Source organism: Indicator indicator, chromosome 14 (assembly GCF_027791375.1).
Source record: "Indicator indicator isolate 239-I01 chromosome 14, UM_Iind_1.1, whole genome shotgun sequence".
NCBI lineage: Eukaryota > Metazoa > Chordata > Aves > Piciformes > Indicatoridae > Indicator > Indicator indicator.
Genome location: NC_072023.1, coordinates 9,273,088 through 9,289,212, shown reverse-complemented (window position 1 = coordinate 9,289,212; position 16,125 = coordinate 9,273,088). Strand labels below are relative to the sequence as shown.

The 16,125-nt window shown below is 43.4% G+C and overlaps 1 protein-coding gene across 1 annotated transcript; it reads left to right on the top strand.

Annotated features, from left to right (window-relative positions):
- The first annotated feature begins 2,328 nt into the window (after window positions 1–2,328).
- CSF2RB (colony stimulating factor 2 receptor subunit beta) lies at window positions 2,329–15,321 on the top strand. Its single transcript, XM_054386827.1, has 13 exons — window positions 2,329–2,392; window positions 3,749–3,878; window positions 7,562–7,749; window positions 8,071–8,219; window positions 9,508–9,679; window positions 9,776–9,908; window positions 10,012–10,172; window positions 11,049–11,194; window positions 11,298–11,472; window positions 12,470–12,560; window positions 12,837–12,906; window positions 13,737–13,840; window positions 14,124–15,321. Exons 1-13 carry the CDS (start codon window positions 2,329–2,331, stop codon window positions 15,319–15,321), a joined length of 2,781 nt encoding a protein of 926 aa, XP_054242802.1.
- Window positions 15,322–16,125: the final 804 nt, after the last annotated feature.

Here is a 16,125-nt window from a genome sequence, read left to right as displayed (position 1 = left end):
CTTCCTTTTTTCCCAGCGATGGAAGGTTTTAGTTGACATCATTTTAACAATATTGATAAACTTTCCCATGACAAAGGCATGGTAACAATGTGCTTTAGGAAAGAGATGAAGCAACATGCAATTACAATGTTAGAAACCTTACACCTTCTGATACACAAGATAATGCATTGTAAGTTTGAATCCTAATTAGCATGCATGGCCTGCAAATCTGCTGTTCAGGGTCACTTGTTAACTGGAGTTCAACAGAGCAAATAACAGCTGAAGACTTTCACTGACAGAGCAAGTTTGAGGTGTAACTGGCAAATCAGCAAGTCTGTTTGAAGGTAGAGAAGCTGGTTCAGTGCTGGTCAGATGCTCCTTGTAAGACCTGTTCTCCAGACCCTTCACCAACTTTGTTGCCCTTCTCTACATATGCTCCAGCAACTCAGTGTCCTTATTACTGAAGGAGTAAGTCTTAAAGCTGTATTTAAAATAGTATAGCTCCCTTAGATTTAGAATAACTTCAGATCAACTCCTCTTATAGTTTTGTTTGTTTGTTTTGTTTCTTCTAGGTACTATATTGTTTTAAATTTATTATTTATTATACAAATAGATAAAAATTAATTTTAAAAACATTACTCAAATTAAACAGTTACAGAGACAAAGGTGGTTCTCCCCCTCAATATATATGTACAAGTAATGTACACAATGATCCTTGCCTTGAAGATTGTCTAGCAAGAAACAACACTAGAGCAAAACCCAGAGAATTCTATCTTAGTATTTCTCACTTCTGTTGAAGTCAGTCCTCTTTTTTCATCTGAAAATTCATTAGTCCCATGATCTGGTAATTGTTGACATGCAGACTGACAATGACAAACTTCCTTCCCCTCTCTTTCCAGTTAACAGTCCAATCTAAGTAAGCACTTTAGCAGCTGAAATAGGAAGTACAGACTTCCTATTTTACAGGCAATTGCACAGCCTTTCCTTGAAAGGGCGTGGTCCTCATCTTTTAAAGTGACATTTAAGGTGCCTAGAAGAATAGAGCAGTTATTTTGGATGCTTACGTGCCCAGAAAATCCTGTGGTTGCTTTCAACTTTCTGTCTCCAGTTCTAGGGAAGTGTGGTTTTGCTAGCTTCTGCATCAAAGGATTCTGATGATGTGGGTAAGGCTAGAAAGGGAGAGTCACTCATCAGGTTGAATCATCTGCCTCACATCCAGCTCCGTATCCAGATCAGGTAAGGTTCCTGTGTTCTCTCTTGGGAGAGCAAAACGACAGGCAGTCTGGTCTCATACAAGGGTTTGGGAGTTATTAAGGGATTGCTTGGCTTTAATGTTTATTCCAGATCTCAGCCAGCTGTTTCTGGTGAAAGGAAGTGATATTCAGGCATCTCAAAGTCAATAGGAGTTTTAAAGGAGTTTCTTCCATGCTCAAAGTAAAAAAGAGTTTCATCTCTGTAATGTACTTCAGTAGGTGAGTTTATTATACTTTTGAGAGAGCAATGAGACACAGCCAAAATTACTTGAATTCCAATACTGAGCAATGTGGTTCATGATCTTTGAATCACTCTATCTATTCTCAGTAATCATTAAAAAAAAAAAGTTTCTGTGGTATTATTTCTACAATTTGCAACTTGTTTGGGGAGCTGCTGGACAAGCAGACTTGCAATAGATACTGGACTGCATATAGGGAAGAAATTCTTTACAGTAGGGGTGGTGAGACGTTGGAACAGGTTGCCCAGGGAGGTCATGCATGCGTCCTCCCTGGAGGTGTTCAAGGCCAGGTCAGATGAGGCCTTGAGCAACCTGATCTTTAAGGTCCCTTCCAACCCAAACCATTCTATGATAAGTAGCATGCTGAATCAAGATCTGGAAGTGAAGAAATACGGAAACTCAATCCCTACAGTTCCCAGGCATTATGTGATTGGGGATCATAGTTTTAAGGAAAGGTAAAAAACGTCACACCATTGTGGTTCATTAGGGAAGCTTTCACAGAAGGATGAATGAATTTGAAGGCTGAGTTCTCTTCACAGATCTTTTTCCTTCTTGCTACTCAGCTGCAAGAATCCCTTTGTTTCTTTGGAGATGTGCATTTGCTTCTTCATTCTTGCTGCAAACTGACACAAGAAGACGACATAGATTTTGTTCTGCAATACACGCTTGGTAGAAACTCTTTCTGAATGTCATTCTTACACAAAGCCTGAAGAAGTTCCCTAAATTAATTTTACTTCACTTTACAAGAAATGAAAACAAGAAGCTCCACAATAAGCAGAGCAAGAAAGTAGGTACTGAGCAATGAACTCAATTATCTTCTGAATTAGGATCAAGCCTGTACAAAGGACCATAGGAACATGGAAGAGATTTTCATCTTTCTGTTGAATTTGTATTTAGTCTGCAGTGTCCAAGCCATTCGAGGTGAGTTTCAAATTGATATTATTATTGCTGCTGTTTTATTATTATTGTTTTATTATGATTCTCTATCTTCTTCTTTCAGCTAATGCTCTCCCTCATTTTCTGCTTTTCTGCTTTTTTTTCCTCCACCGTATTCTAAGCTGTAGGACAACAGACATTTTGATCAAAACCAGTGTGTAGCAGATAAATGTGCAGACAAATCAGGTCTATGTTGGTGATATGAACAGGTGAAATACTGCACAAATGGATGAGATGAACAAGCTAACCAGTTAATGAGTATGAATAGGAAGAAGGAATAGACCCTGATAGGTAGTAAATAGACCCTGATGGAGAGACGGAGGGATGGATGGATGGATAGATGATAGATGGATAGATGATAGGTGGACAGATAGATGATAGGTGGACAGATAGATGATAGGTGGACAGATAGATGATATGTGGACAGATAGATGGATGGATAGATGGATAGTTGGATGGATGGATAGATAGAAAGAAAGAAAGAAAGAAAGAAAGAAAAATGAAGGGATAGATAGATAGAAAAATGTGGTAGTGTACAGGAATAGAGATAAGTGAACAGACACAAGACAGGGATATGTGTGGGGGCTACCAACAGCAACATCCCGATATTGCTGGGGGAGTTATGCTGCCTGGTGCAGTGCCAGTTGCAGGGCATCTCCCTTTGAGGTCTCTGCAGGAAACTCTATCACGGTGTAAGTCAGACTGTTCTCTTGGCATTCCAAGCCTTAGCCTTACATTCAGACCATGCCTTTCTATGCAGGATGCTCCATTTTCTGTTTATACAAGGAATGCAGTAGAATTTACTTTGTGCTGATTTTCAGTAGAAGATCAAAGTGAGGTCCCTCTTAAGCCTGCTAGTTAGGACATCGTCATACTTTTCTATTTTGTTTTTATTTTCCTGTAAAAAGCCCCTCAACCAATCTGGCAGTGGTTCTTATGAAGAAAAATTATTTGAGAGTGCACATCCATGTTTTCATAACTGCCTTCTCTGTCATCTGAAGGTCATATCCTAAGAGTGCAGCACAGCTATTACTTTCAGAGAAAATAAAGGAGAAGAAAGCAGCTTGCTTCATAGTGCACATTCCAAGGGTGGTGTGTATTTTCACACTTTCCAGCTGTGAGGTTAAAAAAAATGTTATCCCTGATGAGAGGTCTGGTCATTTCTGTGTCATAAATCTAGTTCCAGCAAATTGGTGCGATGAGGAGAGTACTGTTACCAGTGACTTCCCCATTCTGCTGGCAGAATCCCTGTACCTCCTGCTCTCTCTCACTATTTACATTTGTAATCACTCCATTTTTTTTCCCTTGTTTTTTCTCTTTTTTCCTCAATTCCTCTCTCAGAGAGTATCCCTATGAAGAGCTTGAGCTGCCACAATGACTACAACTCACAGGTGACCTGCACATGGATGGAGCATTCAGAGGCTCATGCCCTTGTTGGTATGATTCTTTACCAAAAGGATAATATTCTAATGTAAGTACCTGGAATGTGCTTTGCCAAATCAAAGTCTGAAGGGAAATTGGTCACAACCTAAAACCTTGGGGCCCAGCAGTCAGGTTTCCAGAAAACATGGCAAACTCTTTCTGTCATTGGGTTAAAGTAAAGGTTGTGCCTGCTTCTGAGGCCTCTTCTAGGAAAAGAGGAATGAGCCTGGAGAAGAGCAGGCTCCGGAGAGACCTTATAGTGACATTTTGACATCTGAAGGGGACCTACAGGAAGGCTGGAGAGGGACTGTTTAGAAGGGCATATAGTGGAAGGATGAGGGGCAGTGGTTTGAAACTAGAGCACAGTAGATTAAAGTTGGACATTAGGAGGAAGCTCTTCACAATGAGGGTAGTAGAATACTGGAACAAGTTGCCCAGAGATGTGGTGGAGGCCCTATCCCTGGAGACATTCAAGGTCAAACTTGATGGGGTCCTGAGCAACCTGATCTAGGTAAAGATGACCCTGCTCACTGCAGGGGGGTTGGACAAGATGACCTTCAAGGGTCCCTTCCAACCTGATGCATTCTGAATCTATGATTCTATGAGTGAAGTGTGCTACTGAAGTTTTTTTATTGCCTTTACAGTTATTTGCCTATAATTCTACTGTGAGATCATAGATATGAAGTAAGATGGGGCAGAGAGGTGGCTATTAATGGGGTGGAGAAGATGGTGTCAGAATCAGTGTGAGCTTGAGTATTGTTCATAGACCTAAAAGGGAGGAGATATTCCCCCTGTTATTTGCCCATTTAGGAGCATCACTGAGAGTATGTTTTTGTTCAGTTCTGAGGCACATGCACAGACTCTGCATTTGTGAGATAGGGAAGACTGGTGAGTTTATCTGTGCTATCTCTTTTCCTCCCAGAGATACTGGTCTGTTCATGGTGCTATCTCTCTGCTAACATCTCTTTCCTTACAAAAAGGGAACTGAATCACCAGACTGGATCAGTTGTGAGGTTAAGAAAGGACAGAGAGGGAGGAATAGTGAAGGGAGAGAGGAAGGTGGAAAAGCTAAGAAGAAAATGAATTAGAGTCTAGAAATACAGGAAAGAAAGGAAAGAGAAGGACTCTTGATTTTATGGTAAAGAAGAGAGAATTAATAGACCTGATAGAAGCCGGTATCAGTGAAAGGTCCTTGGACAGGTCCTTGAATCCAGTACCTCTGAGGAAAGATTATATAACATTACAGGGACTTTTGGAGGATTCTCTGGAACACTGTTACACGATGCAGTGTGTGAATCACATGGGAAGCATGACTGAAGTGAACTAATTAGACAAAAAGGTATTAAGTGTGGACAATCACACAGTTGAATTCAAACTGGCCAATGATTAAACAAGGTCAGCTTACAGATGAGGAACAGCTGACTACCACCCAAACTATAAGGTAATGCTGGTGAGCACATAGAAATATCCTCAGGACTTCACAGCCCTTGGGCTCTTTTGTTTAAGGGTATGCACACATACCGGTCAGTCAGATCCATGCTTCTGGAATATCCCTGGTTTCACAGAATCACAGAACATTATGGGTGGCAAGGGACCTCAAAAGATCATAAAGTCCAATCCCCCCTGCCAGGGCAGGATCACCTAGAGCAGGTCACACAGGAACGCAGCTATGTGGGTTTTGAATGCCTCCAGAGAAGAGGACTTCACAACCTCTTGGGGCAGCCTGCTCCATTGTTTTGTCACCCTCACAATGACAAGGATTTTCCTTATGTTCACATGGAACCTTCTATGCTCCAGCTGGCACCTGTTGCCCCTTGTCCTATCATTGGGCATCTCTGAGGAGAGCCTGGCTCTGTCCTCCTGACACCTGCCCTTCACATATTTATAAACATTAATGAGGTCTCCTCTTCTCCAACCTAAAGAGACTCAGCTCCTGTTCCTCATGAGGGAAACGTTCCACTCCCTTAATCATCTTTGTGGCTCTGTACTGGACTCTTTCAAGCAGTTCCCTGTCCTTCTTGAGCTGAGGAGCCCAGAACTGGACACAATATTCCAGATGTGGCCTCACCAGGGCAGAGTAGAAGTGCAAGGGGAATTCTCCTCTCTCTGTTGCTAATACCTAACTTTTAAAAATAGCAATAGTGCTGAATAATGCCTGCTGACATATATTTGGCTAGAAGATTCCATCCTATCCTGGAAGACAGTATTTGGGCTTACATATTCACAACTTATTATTTCTCTTCTGAAGTGGAACAATATAATACACCAGGCAGGAAGCCATAAGCACAAACACAACTCCAGAGGGTACAAAAAGAAGCAAGACCTCATTCCAGCAGCTCAGGCTACTGGAAGCACACAAAGCTTATTTGCTCCTGTCTAGTTTGAAATATTGTTTCTAATTTTCATGATGCTCCTTGGCCAGGAGAAAGGCTATCTCAAAGAGTGATTAACGTTCTGTATAAAATTTTTTAATGAATATGTGAGGTCCCTTGGCAGAACTGAACCACCAAAGATACAAAAGTACATTTTGGTGGAGAATTTTTTAAGTGTCTTTTTGGGGCTGCTGAATGAGTGTCTTCAAGAAGCTAAGGCTCATCAGAAACGTTGCTGCCTTTCACTCTAAGTAAAAGGTGCATTTCCGTGATGTTATTTTTCATCATACTATTTCTCACCTAAAAAAAAAGGAAAAAAAAGAAAAAAAGATGAGATTACTTACACTGAGGCTAAAAACTAAAATAGATTTGTGCCAAAATATAATATTCTGCTGCACAGCTTTGACATGGTTAAAGCATTTGCAAAAGTCCTTGTTTGTCATATTAACTGATGCAAAACAGGACTAAAATGCTAGACTAAGAAGGAGATACAAATGCCTGAGTAAGTTACCACAGAATGAGGTGGTGGAACACTGGAACAGGTTGCCCAGAGAGGTAGTGGTGTCCCCATCCCTGCAGACATTTAAGTTTGTGCTTGATGAGGCTCTGAGCAACCTGATCTAGTTGGGGATGTCTCTGCTTACTGCAGGAAGGTTGGACTAGATGACCTCTAGAGGTATGTTATGGGTTGAATTAGATCCCCCCAACCATTTATCTTTCAGTAAATCTGCCCCAGAGAACAAATCCACCACACTCAGAATTTGGAAGTAAAAATGGCACAGTGTGTACAAAAGAAACTAAATACAACAGTATAAAATGCAATAAACATGTACAAAATTAATTTACATGTACATACACAGCAGAACAATAGTTCCCCTTGCCTCCCCCCGCCCCACTTAGAGACGAAGGGCCCCAAGGAAAGCTTGGCCTCCCCCCTTCCCCTTGTACCTCTTACAGAAACCAAACAGAAAAGGCCCAAGGTCAGACAGAAGATAGCACAGCCTGAATCCCACAAGTGAAGCAGCCTAGAGCCAAGAGAGGTACAACCCAACTCTGCTGCAAGATATAAGGTTTTCCATCCTCCAATGGAATGATTTTGACCTATCTATTGTTATTATTCTTCAGGCCAATTGAATTAGCTGGACTTATCATTATCATAATATAAACTCTGAGGAGTTCACCCCTCTCAAACTGTCCAAAACCTCAGGAAAATTCTGCTTACAACTACATTTTAGTTTCAAACTGTAACATTGTCCCTTCCCATCCACTGCATTCTCTGATTCTCTGACTCTAGTGGGTTGGAACTGGTTTCAGACATTTAATTTTGCAGATCTTTATAGATCAGTTTCTCTATACACAGGGAGGAATACAACAAGATGCTTTGCAAACGCCAGCGAGAAAATGACTTGCAGGAGGCTCCAGAATCCTTTGTGCACTGGATTTGTCATAACAGCACAAGCTTTCTTGGAATAGCAACAGAGTATGTTTACAGCTTCAAACCGAACCAGACGCTTCAAGCAGAACTAAATGTCAAGCCTTTCCAAAACGGTAAGGGCTAAAGGCAAAATTCTCGTCTTCCACTGAGCACTGGTGAGCTCTCAGAATGCATTTGCCATTCCGTGAGGAAGTGATTTCCAATTCCATTGTGAAAACTGCCAAAGCATTCCACATTGAGAGGATGGAGCAGGGAGGGAAGTGGGCAAGTTTCTGGGAGCAGCTTGACCTGGAAGGGGGACTCAAGAAGGAGCTACTTGGTGTGGCAGTGATAAGGTACTCTGGAAATAGGGAAGCTTACCTAGGCATTTGCTTCCCATTTTCATGTCCCTGTGCTTGCTGTGCCATCTCATGGGATGTAACTTCACCTTTCAGTTCAGACCCTCCCACCTCAAAACCTCTCAGTCAGCTCAACAAGATCAGGAGACTTCTTGCTGACATGGAAAACATCTGATGGAAGCCAAGGGCTGGGCGATGCACTCGACTATGAAGTCTCTTACAAGCGGGAGTGGGAGTCCTGGGAGGTAAGAGCAGAGGAGCTGAGCTGTCCTGGTTTGGGCCCCTCTCTTTTGGATGGTTGAGAGCCTGTGGTTGAAGTTGTGCACATGAATGGCCATTCCGTTCTTAGGCATTCTAAGAAGATGCAACAAATGTTGTTTCAGGTTGGGTGGAAGGGGATCTCTTTCTGCTTGCAAGTGACTTGCCCAGTGAAATACTATTTGTTCTTCACTGAAAAAAAAAACAAAAAAAACACTGTGCCAATTGTTTCCCTAGATCAGAGAATCAAAGAATGGTGGGGGCTGGAAGGGGCTTCTGGAGATCTAGTCCAATCACTCAGCTTAGTTCATCTAGATCAGGCTTCACAGGAACATGTCCAGGCGGGTTTTGAAAGCCTCTGGAGAAGGAGACTCTACAACTCCACTCTCTGGGCAGCCTGTTCCAGTGTTCCATCAGCCTCAAAGTAAAAAAGTTTTTCCTCATGTTCAGGTGGAACTTCCTCTGTTTTAGTTTGTTCCTGTTACCCCTTGTCAAAGAACCACAGAATGTTAGGGACTGGAAGGGGCCTCGAAAGATCATCTAGCCCAACCCCCCTGCCAGAATAGGATCACCTATACCAGATCACACAGGAACACATCTAGGCAGGTTTTTAATATCTCCAGACAGGGAGACTCCACAACCTCCCTGGGCAGCCTGTTCCAGTGTTCTGTCACTCTCACAGTGAAAAAAATTTTCCTCATGTTTACATGGAACTTCCTATGCCTCAACTTCCACACATTGCCCCTTGTCCTGTCATTGGGCATCACCAAGAAGTTTCTGACTCCCTCCTCCTATCACTATTGTCCTATCACTGAGCACCATTGAAACCAGTCCAGCCCCATCCTCTTGACACACAGCCTTTAGATATTTATAAGCATTGATAAGATCTGCATGTGTTTCTGTTCTGTACTTGTCAGCCTGGTCTTTAGCTTTTTAGAGAAGGATCTTGCCAGGTTCCCACAAAACTCTGTACTGAGCAGTGTTGTGAACTTGTGTAGCTGGTGCTGAAGACAACTGGGGCTCTGCATGCTGCAAGAGCTGGTTCACCTGCTGTTGTATAATGTGTCTGACAGGACCTGTGCCTCATCCTTCCTGTGCTGTACTGAAGCATGTGCATGGCAGCATGTGCATCGACTATGTGTGGGATTGTTGGGAGATGCAGCCTGTCAGTCGCCTCCCCTCACTCTTCATGTGTCTTCCCTCCACCCCCTCTTCTCCATTCCCCAACTCCCCAATTTCCTCCCTCTCCTCTCTCCCTCCTTTCCACAACAACAGAAAGCCATCTCACTCTTGCTCTCCAACACCACACACTGCCATCTCAGCCACGAGGACCTTGTGCCAGGGAGCAGCTATGTTGCTCGTGTGAGAGCCAGACCAGGTCAGGCCAGCAGCTTCTCTGGGCAGTTCAGCGAGTGGAGCACAGAGGCATCGTGGGAGACCCCTGAAGGTAGCGTGGGACAAACCAGGGCTGTGCAGGGATGGAAGCACTAGGTAAGAAGACAGAGCTTTCCTATCACTTAGCTTGCTCTCATCTTCTCTGAAGGTGGCCTTCAGCCCAGGAACCTTCGCTGCCTCTTCAATGGTGTGGATCGATTAACATGCAGCTGGGAAGTGAAGAAAGCAATCACCACTTCAGTCCTCTTTGGCTTGTTCTTCAGGGCCACTCCTGCTTCAGTGTATGAGCTTTGCCCAAGGCAGCACACCTGTCCCTCTCCCATGGAGTTTCTGCTCTGTCCCATTCTCCCTGATCTCAGCAAAACCTCTTTATGTTCCCCTCAGAGAAGAGGAGTGCTCACCTGTGCATGAGAAGACTTTGCACCAGGTGCCATATGTAATCCAGAGTTGTGAGATCCCTGTTAACAACTCCAGCAGTCAGAGCCAGTACCATGTGTCTGTCCGAGTCAAGACAGAGGAGAAAAGGATTATAGCCTGCAAGAACAGTGAGTTGCTGTGTTGTTTCTTGCTTCTCCTGGTTGTTTCTCAGACAGATGATTGGCTAGGCAAATGGGGCTGAGGACAATGTTGGAGAGAAAAAGTGGGTGGGAAGAGGAAGAGACAGGAACAGATGAAGAAAGGAACTTCATGCTGTGTCAGGTCAGAGGTCTGGGGAGGTGGACTGTAGATGTGGAGATACTCAGTGGCACTTGTTACTCTGAGGAAGGTGGCGTTAAACTGATGTGCAGAAACTTAGATTGCGACCCAGAGCTCCTCAGTGAGTGAATGTCACCCTACAAAGTTCTCTGTGATTGATCTTCGTGGGTGTGCCAGGTGACAGGGAGCTGTGGTGAGAGGTGTTTGTGGCAGTGTGTCACTATGTGATTTCTCAAGAAGCCACTGGAGCTCTTGTGGGTTTGTGCATTGGCCCCTGGAGCACTGGATGAGGTAGAACTCCTCTGCTGAATGAGGTGTGCCAGGTGAATCATCTCTGTCTCTGTGTATCCAGAAGTACTGGTGCTACTTTTCACAGACTAAAGCTGGGAGAGCTCCTGCAGTGGGTGAAAATGTCAGGAGAGCTGAAAATCTCTGAAGATGTGGTGGACTAGCACAGGTGTTTCACATATAGCTTTGCTGCTGTTCTGCAGCACAGGGAGTGCTGTCAATATTATTGGCTATGGGCTTTCTGTTATTTAATGGACTACTGGTTTATTGCATTTGCCTGGAAAATTAAGATGAGGAGAATTAAGAAGTGTTAAAAAGTTGAGATTTCTTCCATTGCATAAAAGGACATTGGGTTTGGTGTCTGGAAATTATTCACAGTGGTGAAAGAGAGTATTGGACCAGTATGTTTATGAGCAGAGACTTTCCATGTGTTCCAGTTAAGGTGCTGCCACCTGCAAATGTGTCAGTAACAGTGATGGAGAACCAAGAGTATGAACTGAGCTGGATAAAACACACTCTGAATTATAACATCATAAAACAGAGATATGAAGTTGAGTACTGGAAAAACAATCAATATGAAAAGGTAAGCCCTAGAAAGTGCAGGAGTCCTGGATTTCTCTTTGCTGAGCAAATAGGAATGGTATATCCTCTCACCTCCGCCATTTGTGCTTCTTTCTTCTCCCCAGACTGTCCAGAGGTTAAATATCAGCAATGATGAACCTCCCTTCATCTTCACCCTGCAGATGCTGGTACCATCTACAGAATACAGGGGGAAAATGCGTGCAAGGGTGAACACACCTCCAGCCTATGATGGGCCTTGGAGTGAATGGAGTGAGGAGTTCACCTGGAGGACTGAGAATGGTACATATCCTGTAGGCTACCTCTGTAAGGTTTTGTGGCCTTGTTAATGGCTGAAATGCCTCTAGAGAGAAATACATTCTCTCAGATGGGGTTGAAGTTAGGTTCAGCCACGAGCTACCTAGCATTATTTAACAAGGTAGCTGCACTTGTCTGTACAGCTGCCTTTCCAATACAGGAGCAATGCTAATCACGAAGGTGAGCAGGAATGACCTTTTAAACTTCTTTCCTACTTCCCTTCACAAGGTGAGTACAACTGACTATAAAGTTTTCCATGTGGAGAATCAAACAAAGGTCCTACACAAAATATCATCTTCATTTCCCAGTTTCAGTGGTTCATCCTGCTATCAGTGGCTGAAGATCCCTAAATTGTGAGAAGACAAAATAGAAGCTATCAGTCTTTAACATTTGGAGAGTGACTGTAGAGCTGCATAGAACACACTGTAGAGTCTGTTGGAGATAAAACCTTTACATGTTTTGCTGGATCTGGACACAGAGGCAGAATGTCTGCTACCATATGGTTTTGTACCCAAAGCAGTATGATCTTACAGCATTTGTCCTGAGGAAGTTTGTAGTGGCAAAACAGCAAATTCTGAGGAGTGTACTCAGGAAGCAATTAGTGTGTTGTTGATTATCCGTTATGGCCATTAGCAGATGAAGCTCTTTATTAGAAACTCTTTGAGACCCCATGTCTTCAGGACAGTATAGAGTAAGACTAAGATGCCTGAAGACATTCCTTTTGTTCCTGGTGGAGCAAGGCATCTAACCACAGTTGTGTTAGTGTCTATTGCTCACTCTGCTGTCAGTAAAAAAAAGAATCAGGGAAATGATGAATTCCTTTGGTCAGGAAGCTGTTGAGGTCACATTTGAAAGCCTCATGATCCTATCCTTTGACATGCCACCAACATTTCCCTCATCTGCCCACATGAAGAGTGAAAAACCTGTTAGGGAAAGCAGCCACCCAGCAGGTGGAAACCTCTTTTTCTTTTCTCTTTTTCAGTTCTGCCACCACTGCTTCTCCCAGTGATGCTCCCTGCTCTCATCATCATTTTGCTAATAGCTGCTTATTGCAGCTCCAAGTACTTACTCAGGTAGGCTTGCATTATGACTAGGACATTTAGTGGCATGTTTGCCATACAAGTGGCATAAAGGCTGTGGCACTTTTTGTCCCCCATAAGAGAGGTCTATGTGGAGATTAGCCTTGGTGTGCAATGGGCAGCCTTGTGCACATACATGAGGGTAGAAGCTGGCATGCCAGGGCCTTGGTGGTGCTTTGCTGTGCTGAGTAGCACAGTATGTGTGGTGAGGTCTTTCCTGGTTGTACATCATGAGAAGCATATCTTGAGAACTCTGTGTTGCTGTTGCAGGAAAAAGAAAATGTGGGAGGAAAAGATTCCAAATCCCAGCAAAAGTATCCTGATCCAGAGCTACCTGGGGGTAAGAGGGAATTGTACTTTGAAGGGCTCATTATTTCTCACTCTTCTTCATGACTTCCAACAATCTTGAGAGCTCTTCCGGTCTCCTAGTCCACAGTGAACAGTTATGATGTTTTCTTTAGACCTTCTCTTGCTATTAACATACTTTTAAAAGCCCTTCTTGATGTCTGATACAACACTGGCCAGTTTCAACTGTAACTTAGCTTTGGCCTTTTGTGTCTTCTCCATGCATATACAAACCACAGCTCTTTAACCTTCCTGCAAAGCCTGACCTTGCTTCCAGAGATCACACATTTCTTTTTCTTGTTGAGCTCTGCAAGGAGTTCTCTCCTGAGCCGATTGCTTGTCCCTCCTGCTTAACTTATGACACACTGGAATTGCCTTCTCCTGTGCTTTTGAAAGGTGGTTCTTTAAAACTGACCTGCACTCAGGGACTCCTAGGCTCTCAAAAGCATGGGACACTCTTAAGTAGCTCCCTGAATAGCTTCAGTTTTGCTCTCTTGAAATCCAGGATAGCAACTCTGCTGTCACTTTTTCTCATTTCTCTGAAAATGTTAAACTCAATCATTTTGTGATCACTGTAGCCAAGACAGGAGGTACCATGATATATCTCAGGTAACTAACTTGTAGTTAGTTCTGTGGCAAGGCAATATGGATTTAAAGCAACCATCTCCTGGAGAACACACTTTCTAATCATATTAGTGAAGTTGTATCCGTATTGCCAGATGCTATAGGCTCTCCTGATTGTTTTCCTTGTCCAGAAGGGATGCGGAGTTCTTGATTCTACTGCCAGTGAGACATCTTTTGTCATGTGTGGTTTTTAATTTTCAGAAAGCGCATTTAGCAAACTGGTCATCAAGCAGTCAGTTGGACTTCAACAAATACAACCTTTCAGAGAAGATGGAACAGGCTAGCTTCCTTCAAGTAGTGGACAGGTAAGTGAACAGCACATTACAGTGACACCATGGGTGACAGTCTCAAAGATCTCCCTAAGTCACAGCAGGGTATGGTGAAATATTCTGTCACTAAAATGCCTGGACAAGTGGCTTTTGAGGAAGGGATTAAATTTTTCCCTATCTGGGTTAGCCTTCTTCTCCAAAAAAGAGTTTTTCTAATCCTGTGTGTAGCTTTGTGTGTTTCCAAATAAGCTTGGTTTATGTTTAATGTTTACCACAAAAAGTATCTCTCATGGGCAACTTTTAACTTTCCTACATTCAGGCAGAGGAATACTTTGGGAGAGTGCCCTGAAGGGCTGGTCAAACAGACAGATGCTTCCCGTACTGCGCTGGACCTACAGAACTCATACCACACTTTAAATGAGCCAGAGCATGCCCCACTTGTCTGCTCAAGTCAAATTGCTGGTCATACCATTCTTGTTTCAAGGAAACACAGTGCCGATGCACTTGTTGCTTCCCAGACAGCAATCCCTTGCTTTGCTTTCAATGGTCCATACTTGTACAGCCCAGTGATGTCCTCCCAGTCTGATGAACATCAGACCTCGGAAGTGGACCCAGCAGAAGTCTGTGAGAAATCTGTTTCCATTCAGTATGTGACCCTCCCAAAGCAAGACTGTCCCCAGTCTCCACAGAAGAAGCCAGAACAGCCAGATGTAGGTCCTCCACAATGCTTCCTGCTCTTAGATCAGAAGGAAATGATGCAGCACCAAGACATTGAGGAAGAAGCCTCACCAGCCCCACCAGCCTGTGGGAAAGTCATGATCATGAGAACCGAAGAGCAGAAATCTCCACAGACTCTAAGCTGTATTACATCTTCTCAGGAATGTCCCTTGGAGTACATCACCACAGAGAGCCTGCTACTGCCATCTGCCAGTGACTCACCCCCTCCACCACTTGTCACTGCCAGGGAGTTACCTTGTGACTCAGAGGAGCCCCAGCCCCCTAATGACCACTCTTCCTGTGAGTTTTCTCCTGTGAAAACTGGTGTCACAGTCCCAGCTTCAGGTGGAGCACTAACCACTTCTGAATTGCATCTGAATACATTTGGAGAGTATCTTACTGTCCCTTCAGCTCTCCATGGACATTTAGAACCCACAAAGACTTACTTGCCTGTCTTGCTGAAGGGAAACAATCTGCCTAGAAAGCAACCTTTGTCAGAGGGTGACTTGGTGGTCTTAAACCCCCACAGCACTGAGCCAGTTTTCCTTCGCCAGGTTGGTGACTATTGCTTCCGCAGCCTAAAATCTGGTGTAAGGATGGATGTTAGTCAGGAAGACTACCAAGACAAGAAACCTTCTGAAGGCAAGACAACACCTGGGAAGCCTGTATCTGATGATGAATCCATCACTGGCAAGGAAAAAGATGTATCAAAAATGCAGGCTATTCAGCTTTTCAAAAACTTGAAATCAGATGATTACTTTTCCTGGCAGCAATCTTTGAGGATCACAGAAATTAGTTAAATTGACAAATATTAATGAATATCAAAGCTACAGGTAACTGAAAGAGGTTGCTACTATCTGATCAAAATAAACCCTCAAAACTAGGAGTCCTCAGACAAATAAATGGCAATTCCCTTTTCCAGCTTCCAGTCCAATGTATTGAGAGATTTGAAGTAGTCCAAAATCCTTCTCAATGGCCGTAACAGATTTGACAAGAAAGACAATCACAGTATCACAGTCTCACAGTATATCAGAGGTTGGAAGGGACCTCAAGAGATCATCAGGTCTGTAGTGAACAAACTAGACAAAAATGTTTTCCAAAATTTTATTGGGAATAAAGACACAAGCAAAGAAAACAGCATGCTGGGCTGAGAAAAAGGGACAAAAATACAGCAAAACCAATAGTTTTTCTCTCCTTCTTATATGGCTATCTCGTTTACATAAATAGACTTATGTTAAATAGAAGGCAGGACATGATAGTGAGCCCCCAGAATGTTCTGAAGTGCTCAGGAGAAAAAAAAAGGATCAGAGAGTAAAATCATCTTTCTCACAGAACGCCACAGAACTCCCACATACTTATCTGACATACACATTCCAAGGCAGAGCCAGGCAAGGCCACCTTTATCTATGGTTTGTGTAATAAGAGGTCAAATCGAGCCCCTTGAAAACGATCTTCCAAACGAAATTCCCTGAACTTAACTCTTTACTTGGCACAAATCACATATTCCTCCATGAATATTGTAAAAATATTCACAACAGGTCCAACCCCCCCTGCCAGAGCAGGATCACTTGGGGTAGTCTGCACAGGAATGCATCCAGGTGAGT